This window comes from Podarcis gaigeae (genome assembly GCF_964106915.1).
Source record: "Podarcis gaigeae genome assembly, chromosome: 16".
Classification (NCBI taxonomy): Eukaryota; Metazoa; Chordata; class Lepidosauria; order Squamata; family Lacertidae; genus Podarcis; species Podarcis gaigeae.
Genome location: NC_139693.1, coordinates 18,002,300 through 18,020,343, shown reverse-complemented (window position 1 = coordinate 18,020,343; position 18,044 = coordinate 18,002,300). Strand labels below are relative to the sequence as shown.

Here is an 18,044-nt window from a genome sequence, read left to right as displayed (position 1 = left end):
GGGGTTCAGGGGTGCCAATGCACTACCGGATTCCCTTCTTATGGAATCGTCCACATGCAGACAGATCTAAAGACAGACACTAGCTGTTATAAATAAAGCCTGATTGGATTTATTCTGATGACTTTTGTAGAGAATACAGAAAAAAAGCAATGAACTAGCTGAAAAACTAATTTTAAGGAAGTCAATCTGTTTCAGGACGCCTCATCCACCCCTCCCAGACATGTTTCCCTTGTCTCTTTCTCAACAGAGGTCATCATACAGGGCGACCAAAGCAGTTTCTGCGCCAAAACCAGCCCTAAACCCCAATAGAAATGGATCCAGAAAATCAGTTTCTTCCAAAAGCACCTAGAAAAAAGACCTTTTAGTAATGAAGTCATACTCTCGCCAGCGGCGCAGGAAGGGGGGTGCGGGTCTCCTCAGGTGTCATCACTGGGGGGGTGACAAAATGCCAAAAATATGTGTTTTTAAAATAAAATTTAAAAATTTGGGCTCACAACGTTTTTTGAAAAAGTAATTTTATTTAAAATGAGTTTAATAACTTTGTCTGACAATTAATTAACCTCAACAAGTCATTGAAACCTTTTAGATCAGTCAACAAACGCACCGAAACGCGGCTGAACTCGATGTAGTGGAGAGCGTATGAATAAGGAAGGGGAGTGGGTGTTTCTTTCCACCGAAAGCAAAAGGAATTGATTTTGATGATGTAATTCAAAATTTGCAGAGAACAAATTTAGGGGGGAAATGTTTTAAGTGCTTATGCTCACAATGTTAAGTAAACCAGAAAATCTTTAAATCATAACTTTACATCTTACCATTAAACATGTTTTTGTTTTCAAAATGTATTTGGTGACTATTATTGTCATCATTCTTAAGTCAACCTATTACTAAACACAAATAGAAAAAGAAAAGAAGATGTAATTTTAAAATCATAATATTTTTCATAAATAAATGGCCATCTCTTCCATTTTGTACTAATAAACTTGTTGCCTATATTGTCTATTGTCTTTTTATTAACAGTATTGTCTTTTCTATCAATTTTCCTTTTATATTCAGTGTCTACAGAAATTACTCAAAGGCTGTTACCGTTTTCAGATTGCAACAATTACTTTTTAAATATTCCTTAAAACAATTCTAATTTGAGATAAACTCCTGTTTGGATTTATCTTTAATTCTTTCTGATAAATAGTCTAGCTCCACATATTCTGCCAGTTTTAGTATCCAGCCCGATCTAGTAGGTATATATTCACTTTTTTAATGTGTAGCTATTATAACCCTCACAGCTGTGGTGGCATACAAAAAGATTTTCCTTGTTTTTTTAGGGATATCCAGACCGGTAATGCCCAATAAGAATGATTCTGGTTTTTTCAAAATATTTACTTTTTTAAAAAAATTAAGTTTGAGAGAGATGTCATTCCAAAATGGTTTAATCCCTTTGCATGCCCACCACATATGTAATGTAGTCTCACCAGGTTCTCCGCATCTCCAACAATTCTTATAGAGGTTTCTATACATCTTAGCAAGTTTACAGGGTGTCAAGTGCCAGCGATAGAAAACTTTTTGGAGGTTTTCCCTTATAGTGCAACCCTTATAGTAAACTTCCAATTAACCCTCTGCAGGAGTGCAAATATCCAGAGTGTGGGGTCACGTGGGATTACTATGAGGAGTTATAAAATATGCATCAAGCCATTGTGTCCACGATGAATGCATTGTGTTGACTGGGTTTGATTCATTGACAATAATTTCTGATCAAATCCCACAACCCTCTGCATCTCTGGCCATTTTCTCTACTGCCCATTTCTCTTTCTTCACAAGTCACGGACACAGCCCAGTTGCTTAGACAGGCAGGCTTCTGGGTCATCAAAGACAGAGGGCAAGTTTCTTTGATGTAGAATGTTAATCTTAGGGCCAGGAAACAGATCTCACATGAAGGTGATAATGATCATTGTCCTCCTGGCCATCCTTCTTATCCTATGTATTGATTGTTCCGGGGGGGGGGGGGTTGCCAAATGTCCTCCTTTGTAGTTCTGTTAATTAGTTTTGGTAGTTTAACTTGTCCCCATGTGGGTTTGTTGAAATGCTCAGAAGAAATCTGATTGGTTCTTACAAACACTCTGTAAAAATCTCTTTTGTGAATAAAACGACCTGGGGCCGAGGGGGCTGGAGACACAGAGAGACAGAGATTATTATACGCACCCTTCCCAGAGTCTTGCTGGTTCAAGCCTCTGTGTGTATTCTTATTAATCAGAGTTCAATCCTTCCTTTAGTTTGTGAATGCCTCAACTCTCCAAAAGTTTTCCCACTGGGACATCTCTGTATTATGGCCAAGATCTTGAGCCCATCTAATCATAGATTAGGCCAATTCATGGAGGAGGCTATAGGTATGTTTGCACTATTGTGGGTTGTATGCCGCTGAATACTGCTTGCTAGGACTCACAAAATAGGAAGACTTTTCTTGCACCCAGGTACTGTTTGCTGGCATCTCAAGAGGCCTCTGTTTGGTCACTGTGAGAACAGGATGCCGGATGAAGTGGGCCAATGATCTGATCCAGGAAATGACAAAGACAGTCATTTATTTCTATAAAACTTTTAAGAACTGTACCATATGCTGCAAACATTTCTTTGAGCTCGGAAATTCAAATGGCCCCCAACCAAAAATGCTAAGTCCTGCATGGCCTGCATCTGGAAGATGATGATGTGTCACTAGCACACCGTTGTCCTCTAACCGCTTCTTGTACAACAGCCCATCATCCCGGAGAACATCATATTCACAGGTTAGAAGGAAAGTCTTTGGGAGCTGGCGGATTATGTCATCCTCTGCTAGAAGGGGGGCAAACATTGCCTCAAAACCTCTTTTATGTTGTTCATAAATTTCTTCTGAAAATGGGGCAGGAGCATTAGGGACATAGCCCCTGGCCTTAAATTCTTCTGGAATGTTATCAGCACTGATCCATTTTCGGTATTTCTCCCTCAAATCAGGAGGGATGTGGGCACCTTTTATAACTGGGTCCACATTGATCTCCTTCCCAGTAATATATGTCGAACCAAATTTAACAACCCGTTTCCTGAACAAGGGAGGAACTGATTGGTTTTGCTGATAGGATGGCAAATCAAAGTCCACTGCTTGTAGAAATGGGTAGATCAGGACCTGAGCTCGCAGTCTTGGGAGGTCCTCTCTGGTCACCAGTTCTTGACAAATAGCTGCAGCATATGTGCCTCCACTACTGTCCCCAGCAATGGCAATGCAGTTGGGGTCCACTCCGTATTCCTCTGCATTCTTCAGAAAGTGTATTGCAGCAGTTAAACAGTCCAGCACAGGGACCGGATAGAGATGCTCAGGAGCTAAACGAAATCTAAAAAGAAAACAAGATATCACCCACACTCAACATCATACACTTCACAGAAAAGGACTGTTTGCCTGCATTACATATTGCAAGTGTTGGGAATCTTTTTCACTCCTAGGCCCACATTCCTTTCTCTGCAACCCTATGGGGGCCTGAGACAAAAATAGAAAGCAAATGCAAACTTTCCCTTTGGAAATCTACACTTCTTCCTACACATAGCCACACACCATTCTCTCCCCTCCAGCTGCTGCTTCCTTCTTGTTTTCCCCTCTCCATATCTGGATCTACACTCACTTTTTAAATGTTCTTAGAAAGATATTTTAATATCATTCTAAAATGTAAAGGCATTTGGTTTCTCCGCATCCTTTTCTACAACATATACCCAGTTATTTGACAGGGATGACTCTGCACTGTCCTCTGGTGTCATGTTTCAATGGCACATTGTTTAAGTTCTTCAACTGGATAGCCTAACCCGTTTAAAACTCATTTTGAGTGTTAAAAACCACAACTGTAAATGAGTCCATTAGCAGGTTCCTGTAGCACTGTCCAACATCCTGTGCATCAGTGAAGTTATAATCCCACTACTTGGTATCTACCTGTCCTCCATCCACAGCTCACCTGATCAGGTTGGCAAGACTCCTAGCAATTGCTAATAGCAATGGATACTAGTCACAAGGATGATGTGCCACTATGAGAGGCAGTAATGCTTCTGAATACCAGTTGCTGGAAACGAACTGGGGAGAGAGCTCTTTTGCTCAGGTCCTGCTTGTCCGTTTCCCATTCGGGCATCTGGTTTGCCACTGTGAGAACAGGATGCTGGACTAGATGAGTCCCCTTTGGCCTGATCCAGCAGATTTCTTACTATGTTCAAAGTCAAAGGGATTTGAGCTAGAAATCTAAATACAAAAATGAACACCCATTCTAAATGTTGGCAAAATCACTATGTTTACAACTTTATAAGGCTGGATGGCATTTCACCGATTGAACTTGAGTCCCAACAAGACAGAAGTACTGTTTCTGGGGAACAGGGGCTGGGTGGATGTGGGGACTCCCTGGTCCTGAGTGGGGCAACTGTGCCCCTAAAGGACCAGGTGCTCAGCCTGGGAGTCATTCTGGACTAACAGGTGTCCATGGGAGCACAGGTCAGGTCTGTGTCCAGGGAAGCTGCCTACCAACTCCATCTAGTATCCTGGCTGAGAACCTACCTGCCTGCACATTGTCTCACCAGGGTGGTACATGCTCTGGTCATCTCTGGCTTTGACTATTGCAATGCATTCGATGTGGAGCTACTTTTGAAGGTGACTTGGAAAGTACAACTAATCCAGAAAGGTAGCAGCTAGACTGGTGAATGGGAGAAGCAGCCAGGACCACATAACACTAGTCCTAAGAGAACTACATTGGCTCCAACGCCATAGTGAGCTTCATGGGGCATACAGGTTGCACTTTTTCGGGAAGTGCCGGGCCTGCAGGGTGCCCAAGGTGGCGCATCCCTCCTGGGCACCCACCGGCTGAGGGGGACATGGTGGGAGTGTGCTGCCCCCATGCTGCTTTTTGGGGCACCACTGGGCCTGCTGGGCACCGAAGACGTGTCCCTTCCAGGGGCCCTCCTTGTGTGGCCAACACGTCCCCATTGTTTCTTTCTCAGCCACCAGAGGGTGACTGGGGGGGGGGGTTCAGCAGCTCTGGTGTGCTGTGGGCCAAGCCCCTGGCCGCACTGACTTTCCTAGAGGTGCGCTGGGCTCTTGGGACGCTGGTGTACCACCCCCCAAAGGTAAGTGCTTCCCGCACACTTCTGTCTAGCTATGCCACTGATTGGTTCTCAATATGTTTCTGTGCACAGTTTCAAAATGTTAGTGCTGACCTTTGAATCCCTAAACGACTTGGGCCCAGTATACCTGAAGGAGTGTCACCACCCCCATTGTCCAACCCAGACTCTGAGATCCATCTCCAATGGACTTCTAGTGGTTCCCTCACTGCCAGAGGTGAGGTTACAGGGAACCAGGCAGAGGACCTTTTCCGTAGTTGCACCCACCCTGTAGAATGTCCTCCCAGCAGATGTCAAGGAGATAAGCACCCATGTAAATTTAAAAGACACCCCTGATCAGGGAAGTTTTTAGTCTTTGATGATTTATTGTGTTTTTACTATTTTTTTGTCAGGAGCCGGGGCTTGCCAGATGCGTACCATATAAATTGTTATATATATATAATTAATATTCCCTAGGAAAGGTTAGAAACTGAGAGGCATTCCATGTCCTTTTTGATACAATGAGAGTGAAGCCACTTACCCAACACTCATAACCACTGAATCACTTTGGTGTGCAATGAAACGGCAGACCTTTTCATAGACTTCTGGAAGAAAGCACAAGCCCCACAACCCCTCCATTAAAATTTTTCCTGGTCAAGAACACTGATATCATTGCGAGTTGAATCCAATGTTAGTTCTATTGATGGTAAAACTGTTGAAATATAAAGATAGATGGATATATCTGCTTATTTATTTATATGTTATAAATTGGATCCGCTTCTTGACTGTATAAAACAACAACTTTTAATGAATTTCCTCTGGGAAAAACTCAGTTGCATTGAACTCTTTGTAAATGGGGCATCGCTAGCTAAAAACCATTCTGTGAGTTTTACCCTCTCCTGATCTGTAACAGAGATCAAGCAGTTTCAAAGGATAAAAAACAAAAACAAGCTTCCTCCCGCATTTCTTGGCTTCTTTCCAGTTATTTCTGATCACTTCTGGAAGCACTTACAAAAAAGTCCTTTCGGGCTTGAAGCAGAAACACCTTCTTTGACATTTTAAGGATTTTTCATTGACTGTGATACTAGGAATTAATACAGAACTGGTCACCTTTGTAACAAGAGGTCTCCGCCTGTTTTCTGACCACACAATCCAATCCTACACAAAACTTAAGCTGCCTACAGGAGTAGTAGTAACCACTTCCACACCTCACATAGCAAGCATTTCAAGACCTTTACATTAAAGTACCTCCTCAAATTATCCTTTTCAAAAACATTCCAAAGAGCTTACGGATGCTTCCGATGAGTCCAGCGCCTCCATGAAGATAGATGATTCCTCTCCTGTTCCCAGCAGCTGGTGTCTTGGGCCAGTACACCCTCACAGGCACCCCATCAAAAACCAGGTCCTTTCTGATCAACTTTGAGTCCTTCCTTGTTGGTATGGCATCGTACATAACCCTGAGGAAGATATGCTTACGGCAAATGCCCAGTTTTTCCAGAAACGCTCCCTGTTGAAACAAAAACATTCAGCGTTTATGATCAGTCTTAGATAATTTTGCATTTAAAAAAAAGTGCATACATGCACTGCCTATGGAACAAACCCCTCACTTGTGAGGTACCTACACTGTATATCCTTTCACTCACCACTCTCCACTTAGAGATTGGGATGTTGTGAAGGTATCTATCTATAGATATAGATATATGTACAGTGGTGCCCCGCAAGACAAATGCCTCGCAAGACAAAAAACTCGCTAGACGAAAGGGTTTTCCGTTTTTCGAGGCACTTCGCAAGACGAATTTCCCTATGGGCTTGCTTCGCAAGACGAAAACGTCTTGCGAGTCTTGCGAGTTTTCCCCCTTTTTCTAAGCCGCTAAACCACTAAGCCTTTAATAGCCGCTAAGCCGCTAATAGCGCTAATCCACTAAGCCGCTAATAGGGGTGCTTCGCAAGACGAAAAAACCGCAAGACGAAGAGACTTGCGGAACGAATTAATTTCATCTTGCGAGGCACCACTGTACACATATATAAAATATATACACATAAGAACGTAAAAAGAGTCTGTTGGACCTGGCCAATGGCACATCTAGTCCAGAAGCCTGTTCCCAGCGCCTGTGGGAAACCTTCAAGCAAGATCTGAACACAGGAGCCCTTTCCCCTTTCCATATCTGGTGTTCAGAAGCATTGCTGCCTCCAGCTCTAGAGGAAGAGCATAGGCATGGAGGCTAGTAGCAACCCATAGCCTTCTCCTTTGTGAATTTACCGTACCTTTGGATAGGTATTCAATTTGGCAGCCATCACTGCCCCTTGTGGGAGTGACTTCCATAATTTGAATATGTTCGGTGTGAAGAAGTACTTTCTTCCATCTGTCCTGAATCTTCCAACACTGAGCTTCATTCAATTGTCCACAAATTCATGAGAGAGGGAGAAAAACTTTCTCTATCCACTTTCCATGTTATGCTAAATTTTATAAACTTCTATCATGTCGCATATTACTCGCCTTTTCTCTAAACTAAAATATTTGAAAGGTTATAGCCCTTCTAGTAGAGGGGCCACCTCATTCCTGCGACATATATAAAATAAACTTACCAGTACAAATCCATATTCCACTACGAAATCAACAAATATTAAATTTGCACGACCGCTTATTCCTTGAGGCAGGTAGGGCCTGGTAAGACGATAATAAACTCCCCATGCAAGCAGCATGAAGTGAATGAAAATGGTCATATATAATATCAGCATCCACAGGGTTCCACCAAATGCCATTTCCCTTCAACTTAGAAGCACAGAGGTAGAGACTTCGTCTTAGCAATTGCTAAGTGGCTTTTGTACAAGAACAGTCTACAGCATGCAAGAGAACATCTTGTGGCCAACCCACACAGTTGGGAAGAAAACAAACAGTTTACTAATCAGTTCAGAATTTGCAGGCTATCCATAGCCTCTGAATTTTCATAGACTCTGAAGGATAATCAGATGGGCAAGCACCCTTCTCTTAAGTCAGGTGTTGCCTATGCAACACATCTTCATTTTTGTGGTGCTTGCCCTCCCACACTAAATACTTTGGAGTCTTTAATCCCTTGTAATTGAGAGAGCGCACGTTATCAGGGATGGCACATCAATGTCAGCGTTAACCTCCTGCCAACAGCAGTATCACTGCCCCTGTCAGGACAGTGTGGTGATCAAAGAGGTTGGCACTGTGCATGCACACAATGGGAGCCAATCCTGCTCTTGCACAGATTTGATTGCTGCACATGCAACTCCACTTTCATTTATTTATTTCATTTATTTATAAAAAGAGGTAGCATCCAGCTTTTCAGTTTTCTCTGTGGACAGCTGGTCAGGCACGGCACAGCTGAGGACTCTGTAACTCTCCTCACTCTTTCTCTTGATGAGGAGCAGGAAATCGTTGAATGGGAAGGATTAGGTGTTCTCACACTGTAAGACATTTCCAAAGAAATCTCCCTCCCAGCAGCCACCAGAAGTAGAAATTAGCAGGACATTCTTGATTTTTCTGAAAGCCACCTGCTTCAGAAATGGGCACATTTATTTTGTCTTCTAAATTGTCATGGCTAAAATGGCCGCTGTTTCTTTAATGTGAATAAAGCTGGGTCAGCATGAGTCAGTGGCCTGCAGCAGGTTGTATATATAAAGTGAGAAATGTTAGTTTGTGCTGAGGCTGAGGTTGGTTGGTGAGTGAGTGAGTGAGTGAGTGAGTGAATGAATGAATGAATGAATGCATGCATGAATGCATGCATGAATGCTGGTAGTGCTGTTGTGTGTCACTCACTTTTGCACAAAGACTTTTAAGAATAAAACTCTGCAAGGATATTCTCGTGGACTCTTTTATGCAGACAAGGGTCTGAGGACCAGGCTGAAGAGACAAAGGGAGATCAGAACCCTTTCCTTCTTTTTTTGCTTTTTACAAACACTGACAGGTTATTGGCCCAGTGTTTCTGAGCATGTGCAGAGTGCAAAACGACTGACAGCATCTCAGCAGGGAGCTGGTGAGTCCTGGTGGTGTATGGAGCCAGTGGCTGTGCATTGGAGCAGTTGGTGGCAAGCTGTAACTGTCTGCAGCGACGCTGGAGCGGCTAGGATCTGAGGATCAGGAAAGCACTCAGCGTCAGCTACTGGAACAGTTTGAACTGCTAGAGGACCACAGTAGGCGACTCACATAGTGGCTACACCAGTTGCAGAGCCAGGCGGGACCTGAGGGTCAACAGAGGCAGCAGCTAGAAGCCGGTGAGTGCCAGCCAGGACTGTCCAGTTGGACTCTAAAGAGAGAGTCAGGAGAGATTGCTGCAGGCCCCACAGAAGGGGCTCAGCAAGCACCAGCAGAGATGGTAGATTTCCAGTCTTCCCAAGTTGTAAATATTGGGGGAGGCATCCCTTTTGAACTTCTCTCAGAAAGCAACTGGCTGAGTTGGTCAATAAAATGCAGCAGTTGCTAAGGAGAGATGGACTATGGGACTGTGTTGAAACTGAGGTTTTGAGATGGGACTCTGCTGAGAAAAAACTGCTGGATGAAAGGGCTCGTGCCCAAATTATGCTGTGTTTGAGCAACTCTCAGTTATTGCATGTAGCAAATGCTAGCACAGCGTTTGAGTGCTGGAATTTATTAAGGGCAATGCATGTCAGAGAAACTGCTGGAACTATAATTTCTCTGACCAGAAGGCTGTTCAGGACTGTTATGAAAGAAGGTGAGAGTTTGGCAACTCATCTTCAAATGCTGAAATCTCTGTTTCTTCAACTACAGCAGAGGGGTAAGCGTTATGATGAGACTGACCAAACCTACATTATCCTTTCAAGTTTGCCTGAAAGCTGGTTGCCTGTGATTAACAGCATGGAGAGTATGCATCCCCGAGATCTGACCCTTGAGTATGTGGTTGGCAGATTGACCTAAGAAGCAGAAAGAAGGTCAGATAGACAGGCTGAACTCCAAGAACGGAGGAGTTACAGCTGAGGGGGCCAACAGCAGAATCTGCCAATGGAGCAACGCCAAGGTTTGGACTTGGCCATGGTGGTGAGGAGGTGCTACAGATGCAACCAACCCGGGCTTCTCCAATGTCAATGCAGGGCTAGACTTCCAGGAGACGACGTGGAACAGAGACAGCAATTGACGCAGAAACATAAGCAGAAGGGGTTCTCTTCAGGGAAGAAGAACACGCGTTCTGCTCAGTTTGTGTCTGCATTTTCTCGGGAGGAGAGGAAGATACCTCGAGGAACATGGTTGCTGGACTCTGGGAGCAGCAGGATTATCTGCAACAGTCGGGAGGACTTTAAGACCCTGGGGAAGCCAGCTGATGGAAAAGACTCAATCTATCTTGCTGATGGTCGTAGAAGCAAGATTGATGGCCAGGGAACATGTTTCCTGCAGTGCTTGAACACTACTCTACCAGAGACTGTTTGTCAGCAGTTTGGACTATTGTTTACTGTCTGTAAGCTGTTTGATTAATGCAGGGTATAGTGTTAAGTTCATGCAGGATGGTTGTCTGATAAAGAATGGAACTCAGGTATGTGGCCATGCAAAGTTGGAAAATGGGTTATATGTAATGCAGGACAAGCCTGTTAAAGCAGCCCAGGTGGTTCAGGATAATTTGCCAGTTCATAAGGGGTGTGTACATGAACTGCACAGAAAACTGGGTCACGGCAATTTCCACGTGCTTTCAGAAATGCAAAAGGTGTGCAAGAACCTAAAAGTAAATAGCTGTAACTGTTTCCTAGATTGCAATGTATGTAAAATGGCCACATCTAAGAGGAAGCCTGTGGCTTCTAAGAGTGACAGAGTATCTACAGAGGTTTTAGAACTTGTCCATTGTGATGTGATAGGCCCTTTTCCACAGAGGACTGAAGGGGGCACCAGATATGCTTTTCTGGTAATAGATGATAAATCATGTTTTAGTTGGTTGTTTTTGTTAAAGCAGAAATCTGAGTGTTTTCCCACATTCAGAGAATGGGTTGCCCAAGCTGAAAAGCTCTTCGCTCGCCCTCTTGTGCAGTTGCAAACAGATGGGGCAGAGAATTTCTGAACAAACAATTTGGGGCATGGTTGCGACGTAAGGGGATCACTCACCGCTTGACTAACCCTTATAGCCCTGCTGAAAATGGTCTGTGTGAAAGACGTGGGGCTGTAATACAGTCAGTAAAGGACTGCCTGCTTGTGGATGCAGGATTGGGCCACAACCATAGGCTGTGGGGCGAGGCTCTCCTTACAGCGAGCTTTTTGATTAATAGAACCTGGTCTAGCTCTATAAAAGATATTCCTTATCGTGTATTGTTTGGGAAAGAACCAGAGTGGACAATGCTCCATAATTGGGGTTCTTGGGCACATGTAAATATCCCCAAAGCTCAGCGCCAGAAAGGGGGCACTAGAGTGCAGAAACTGTGGTTTGTGGGATATCAATCTTATGGCAAAGGGTGGCGTTTCAATTTATGCCCAGGACACATGGTTCTGTCACGAAGCGCAGACTTTGCTGACCAGGACAGATGGACTGCGATCCATGCCAACCCAGATTGCCTACTGCCCCTGCAAGTAAGAGAAGAGGCTTCTTCTCAGCCATTGGCAACACAGGAGGAGGAGGAGGCACATATTTCCCCAAAAGACATGGCAATAGATACTACTTCTCTAGAGAAAGAGGAAGAAGAGCCAGAGATAAAGGGGGAAGAAGAAGTAGTTGTGCCTAGACGCTCTCAGCGTTCAAACAAGGGTGTACCTCCTCAGCGTTTGACCCTAGGAGGAGTGAGAGTATGCAATGTGAGTTGTGTGGAACCACAAAGTTATAATGAAGTCTTAGACTTACCCCCTGGGGAACGTGCTTTGTGGGAACAAGCCATGAAAGAAGAAATGGACTCTTTTAAATGTAACAAAGTGTTTGAGGTCATAATGCCGCCACCTGGTGGCAGAGTGGTGTCATGCAAGTGGGTTTACAAAAGGAAAACCCTTGCATCTGGGGAACCACGTTTTCGAGCCAGATTAGTAGCCAGAGGGTTCACTCAGATTAAAGGGGAGAGTTATGATGAAGTGTTTTCTCCCACTGTAAAGAGTGAAACTTTTCGTTTAATGCTTTCGATTGCTGCTGTAAGACAACTAGCAGTGCACCATTTTGATGTTGATGCTGCATATCTGTATGCAAATTTAGACCATGAAGTATTAATGAGACAACCCCCTGGGTTTGAAGAGGAGAATGGTGCAGTCTGGCGTTTGAAAAAGGCAGTTTATGGTCTCAAACAAAGTGGAAGGTGTTGGAACCAGTGTTTAAATGAAGCCCTTGTAAAACCTGGTTTTAAAAGGAGTGTGGCTGATCCATGCCTGTACACCAAGGAGACAGGCAACAAATATCTAATGCTCTTAGACTTCGTTGATGATTTGCTTGTAGCAGGGAGTTCCACAGATGAGATCCAGAAGCTCACAGGTCAACTAGAAAAGAGGTTTAAGCTTAAAGCCTTAGGGCCTGTAAGCAATTACTTGGGAGTAGAAGTAAGGCAGGAAGCAGATGGAAGCTTCCTATTGAGCCAGAAAGAGAAAATTCTTCATTTGATAGAGCAGTTTGGCATGGAAAACTGCAAGCCAGTTCAGACTCCCATGACACCAGATTTCCCAAAGACAGTATGTGATGATGAATTGATCAGCCTGAGTTGTATCACTCAAAAATAGGATCACTGTTGTATTTAAGCCAGTGGTCAAGGCCAGACATTGAATGTGCTACAAATGTTCTGAGCCAACGTGTATCTAAACCCAGTACTGCCAATTGGTGTGCTTTGAAAAGGCTTATCAGATATCTAAAGGGGACATTAAGTGTATGTTTAAAGATATCTAGTACACAAGATGAAAAGCTAGAAGTATTTGTTGATGCGGACTGGGGAAGCTGTGTAGCTACTAGAAAATCTACAAGTGGAATGGTTATGATGTTTGCCAATTCCATAATTAGATGGAGGTCAAAGAAACAAGGATTTGTTGCGACCTCATCCTGTGAGGCAGAATATGGGAGCCTGTTGCTAGCATGCAGTGAAATCATGTGGTTTATACAGATACTAAAAGATCTAGATTGTAAAGTAGATTTGCCTATCCAAGTGTATGAAGATAGCCAATCGTGTATTGCATTAGCGGGCTCGGAAATAATGAAATCCGCATCAAAACATATTGCTATCCATCATGCGAATGTGAGAGATTGTGTACAGAATGGGCTAAAATGGCCGCTGTTTCTTTAATGCGAATAAAGCTGGGTCAGCATGAGTCGGCAGCCTGCAGCAGGTTGTATATATAAAGTGAGAAATGTTAGTTTGTGCTGAGGCTGAGGTTGGTTGGTTAGTTAGTGAATGCTGGTAGTGTTGTTGTGTGTCAATCGCTTTTGCACAAAGACTTTTAAGAATAAAACTCTGCAAGGATATTCTCGTGGACTCTTTTATGGAGACAAGGGTCCGAGGACCAGACTGAAGAGACAAAGGGAGGTCAGAACCCTTTCCTCCTCCTCCTCCTCCTCCTCCTCCTCCTCCTTCTTCTTTTTTTTTTTTTTTGCATTTTACAAACAAAGGAGCCAATGCCTAGGGGCCAAGGGGTGTTCCCCCACCGGGAAAATATTTGAGGTGGCCTCCCTCCCTCAAACTTGACAGGCATTGCCATTCAAATGGTGTATATCTTCAAACATTTCTCTGATGAAAATTGGGATGTCCTGTTCATCATCATCAACAACAACAATTTTATAACAGACAAGTCTTCATTTTTGTGGTGCTCGCCCTCCCACACAAAATACTTTGGCGTCTTTAATCCCTCGTGATTCAGAGAGCCCAAGTTATCAAGGTTGCGACATCAATGCCAGCGTTGGCATCCTGCCAACAGCGGTGTCACTGCCCTTGCCAGGACAGTCCTTGGAGCATAGAAGACTTTTTTTATTTTTCTGAAATCCACCTGCATCAGAAATGGGCACCTTTATACTGTCTTCTAAATAGTTTGGGGGTTTTGATACAAGTCCTTCTCTTTCCTGGCAGACAAGAGGTGTTATGAAGTTCAAGGAAACATTTTAGCCAGAAACAAAGGAGCCAACTCCTAGGGGCCAAGGGGTGTTCCCCCATTGGAAAAATATTTGAGGGGGCCTCCCTCCCCCAAAGTCAACAGGCATTGCCATTCAAATGGTGTATATCTTCAAACATTTCTCTGATGAAAATTGGGGTGTCCAATTTTTTTTTTTTATTATTATTATTATTATTATTATTATATTATTATTATTATTATTATTTTATTTATACGCCAGCCATCTGACTGGGGTGCCTCAGCCAATCTAGGTGGCTTCCAACATAAATAAAAACATAACAAAACATAAAACATTACAAAACTTCCCAATACATTGCTTGCTTCAGATGTCTTTTAAAGGCTATATACCGGTAGTTACTCCTTGGGCTTGGGGTTTGCATAACTCTATACCCTCCAACATTTCCCTGGTGAAAATAGGAACTTCCTAAGGAAAAGTGGGACATTCCAGAATCAAATCAGAAACCAGGACAGCTTTTATAAATGCAGGACTGTCCCTGTAAAATAGGTGTGCTTGGAGGGTCTGATTGTGTGCATCCACTTCATCATGTGCCCGATTATGTGGGTTGGAGCTTACTTGCCCCACAATATTTTATTCAAGCTGGTGCCCCTGCCAGGAAAAAGTATTCAACAAGGATTTGAAGTATGGCCCTTGTGGCCAGGTGAAAGGGTGTGCAGACCGGAGGGAGAGGCAAGGGACAGATCTGATTTCACATTGATCTGAGTATTCTTCAAGATGAAAGAACAAACCCCTATAGAACTGCATCCAATGTTTGTTCTACTCAAAGTAGGCCCATTTAAGTGACTAGAGATGACTAATTGTCAAGAACTACTGGCCAGGCAGGACCTCCCAAGACTGATCCTCATCTACCCATTCCTACAAGTACTGGACTTCAGTTTGCCAACCTGTCAGCAAAACCATTCAGTTCCTCCCTTGTTGAAGAAACAAGCTGTCTGTCAGGAAACTGCCATTGAAACAGGGGTGGGAAACAGAGGGGCAGTTGTGTTACAGGGAGCCTCCGAAAATCTTGTGAAGCAGTTCCTCTTCCGGCGATGAGGAAAGCCCCACCTCCAGTGGGGAAGCAGGAAAAGGACCAGAGGATGCTGGTGGGAGCCTCAGCACCGCTCCTGGCCAAGCTGGATAGGAGGGAAGCACACCCCATCCGTTGCCCACCCTGCGCAGAAGTCTAAAGCACAAAGAGGGAAGGAAAAGGCTGGGAGTAACGAGACTTTTATGTTGGGGGAGGTCCAGGAAACAAGCACTCCCGGATTCTGCTAGTGATTGAGGCAGACATGAACTTTGGGGTTCTGCACTGTAAATAGTTTTGCACCAAAATAAAACTGGAAAAAGACAGGTTGGCGTCCTGCCTGGTTACTCGTGAGCAACCACCCTTGCCATCTGACACTGTCAAACTTGGCGTAAGATGTCTCACTGAACAGATGGTCAATCTGGATGGAATTATGAAAAGCACCCTTTTCCCAGAAAAGGGAAATACCAGAAAATGGATCAGCCAATAACATTCCAAAATGATTTAAAGCTAGGGGCTTTGACTCTACAGCACCTGCTACATTTTCATAAATACTTTATGAAATTTGTAAATCAGCTGGGGAAGCAATGTTTGCCCCCCTGTTAGTGGAGGATACCATTATCCTATCCACCAGCTCCCTGAGATTTTCATTTTAACCTGTGAGTATGATGTTCCCCGAGACGACGGGCTATTGTTCAAGAAGCGGCCAGAGGATGGTGGTGTGCTAATGACATGGTGCGTTCCCACTTGTGATTCCTAGCAAGTGGCATTCAGAAGCATACAGCCTGCAATAGTGAAGAGAAAACATAACCAGGCGGGGGCAGGAGGAAGAGGTGTGGAAGCCCTTGACTACACCAGCATGACTTATCTCTCCCTTCCCTCCTGTTTAGGGAAGTTTTTAATATCTAATGCTGTATTGTTTTTAACATTTGATTGGGAGCCGCCCAGAGTGGCTGGGGCGACTCAGCCAGATGGGCGGGGTATAAATAATATAAGTATATAATAATTAAATTAAATTAAATTAAATTAAATTAAATTAATTAAATTATTATTATTATATACATTCTTTCCTCATTTCCTGGCTGTTACAGGTCCCTGCAGTTTACTGATTCTCTTCCAAGTCAGTCTCCAACCTGCCACCCCCCTTCTCCTGGTGCTCACTCATCAAAATCTAGCCACCCCTCCTCAGTGTCCAGCCAGTCACTGACAATTACTGGTAGTCATGATGCCCAATAATGGAACCTCTGGACTTCCCCTTTGGGGGTGGCACTGTGAACAGTGTCTCTCGTCTCATTCCAGAATAACAAGCTTTCAAACCACTGACTTACCAGACTGCTTGGATAAAGACTTTAAGCATCAGGTAAACAAAACCTCCCACCAGCTTCTTTTAAACTTCAGTTGCTTATTGTCAGTTTGATGTTACAGGTTTATAGACTCGATGGTAAATGCTCAGCTTATTTTCAGTTACTTCAGTTTCTTAACACAGTTGTTGTCACAGCTTAATACATTGGTTTTCAAACAAGGTGGTTGTTTCTGTCAGTTCCCCAACCTTTTGACCATCCCATTCCTGAGGTACTCCAAATGGACAACAGACACAGGGGATCAGAACACCCCTCTTAAATGGTTTGGGAGTCTTCTCTTTCTAGAAGATCTCTCCCCTCCTGACTGGAATGAGACTTCAGTAGACTGTTACCTTCTACTTCTCCTTCTCCTTCTCCTTCTCCTTCTCCTTCTCCTTCTCCTTCTCCTTCTACTTCTACTTCTCCTGGCTCAAACTCAGCCCTCCAACTAACTCCTGCCTTAATAATCTCACAGGACACTCCACACCAGGGGTCAGCAACCTTTTAAAGCCGTGGGCCAGTCCACTGTCCCTCAGACCATGTGGTGGGCCGGACTATATTTTTTTTGGGGGGGTGAAGTAATTCCTATGTCCCACAAATAACCCAGAGAGTCTCCTTCTTTGGAGGTCTTTAAGCAGAGGCTAAACCATAAAGTTTTCCTTTACCCTTTAAACGTTTTCCCCCTCCCGACCAGTCCCTGCCATACAATGAAAAAAACAAAAAGATGGGAGAGAGTAAAAAGTCCAATAAACCAATTTATTTTTTTATCGCATGTCCACCACATATGGTAGAAATTTCCCTCCTTGATCTTACATTTCCAGATTAAAATTTTTTGGGGAACTTATATATAATGAACTGAAAAAAATATTTAAATACACTTTTGCTAAAAAAAACCCGAAGTCTTCCTTTTGGGAATGATTGGAGAAGAGATCAAGAAAGAAGATCAGACAATGTTCCAATATGCAACTGTAGCTGCCAGGATCCTGATAGCACAAAACTGGAAGACCCCAAATATCCCAACCATTAAAGATTGGCAAATTATAATAAGGGGGGGGGGGAATTACAATACTTCAAAACTATAAAGAAGATACAATACTAAAAAGAAAAAAGAAAAACAAAAAAGAAAGATTGGCAAATTAAACTATTTGAATATATAGAATTGGCAAAAATGACGCAGAACATCAGACAACAAAAAGGTACAAAGTTTATTAATGATTGGACCAAATTTATAACATACATTGAAGCAGATTCAAGAGACCTAAAAACCACAGTGGGCTTAACATAATTCTTGCGATGTGTAGATGTTGTAAAATGAAAACTGCAGAAAGGAATTATTATGTTATATAGTCCAAAATCAAGATGGAGGGAAGTCAATTATCATTATGTTAGTATTTAGTGTTGTTTTTGTTTGTCTGTGGGTTTTTTTTGTTCTGTTTTTTTGTTTTTGTTTTTGTTTGGTTAATGAAAATTAATAAAAATAAATTTTAAAAAGTCCAATAAACCCATAAAAAACAGAAAATGACTGTTGTTGCTCTCAGACCCCTTGCACCCCAGCCAAATCTTTCTATG

General features: G+C 43.2%; 1 protein-coding gene and 1 long non-coding RNA gene across 2 annotated transcripts in view; one reads left to right on the top strand and one right to left on the bottom strand.

Moving 5' to 3' along the window:
• Window positions 1–18,044, top strand: part of LOC310834302 — an 81,080-nt gene that overhangs the window by 1,104 nt on the left and 61,932 nt on the right. The window contains exon 2 of the long non-coding RNA XR_014559167.1: window positions 16,227–16,495. This is a non-coding gene — a long non-coding RNA (uncharacterized lncRNA). The remainder of the gene's footprint in view (window positions 1–16,226; window positions 16,496–18,044) is intronic.
• Window positions 2,554–8,626, bottom strand: LOC310834091 (arylacetamide deacetylase-like 4). The gene is made up of 4 exons (XM_083717461.1): window positions 7,672–8,626; window positions 6,376–6,592; window positions 5,627–5,690; window positions 2,554–3,350 (listed from the first exon to the last, which is right to left on the bottom strand). Exons 1-4 carry the CDS (start codon window positions 7,846–7,848, stop codon window positions 2,576–2,578), a joined length of 1,233 nt encoding a protein of 410 aa, XP_083573587.1. The 5' UTR covers window positions 7,849–8,626; the 3' UTR covers window positions 2,554–2,575.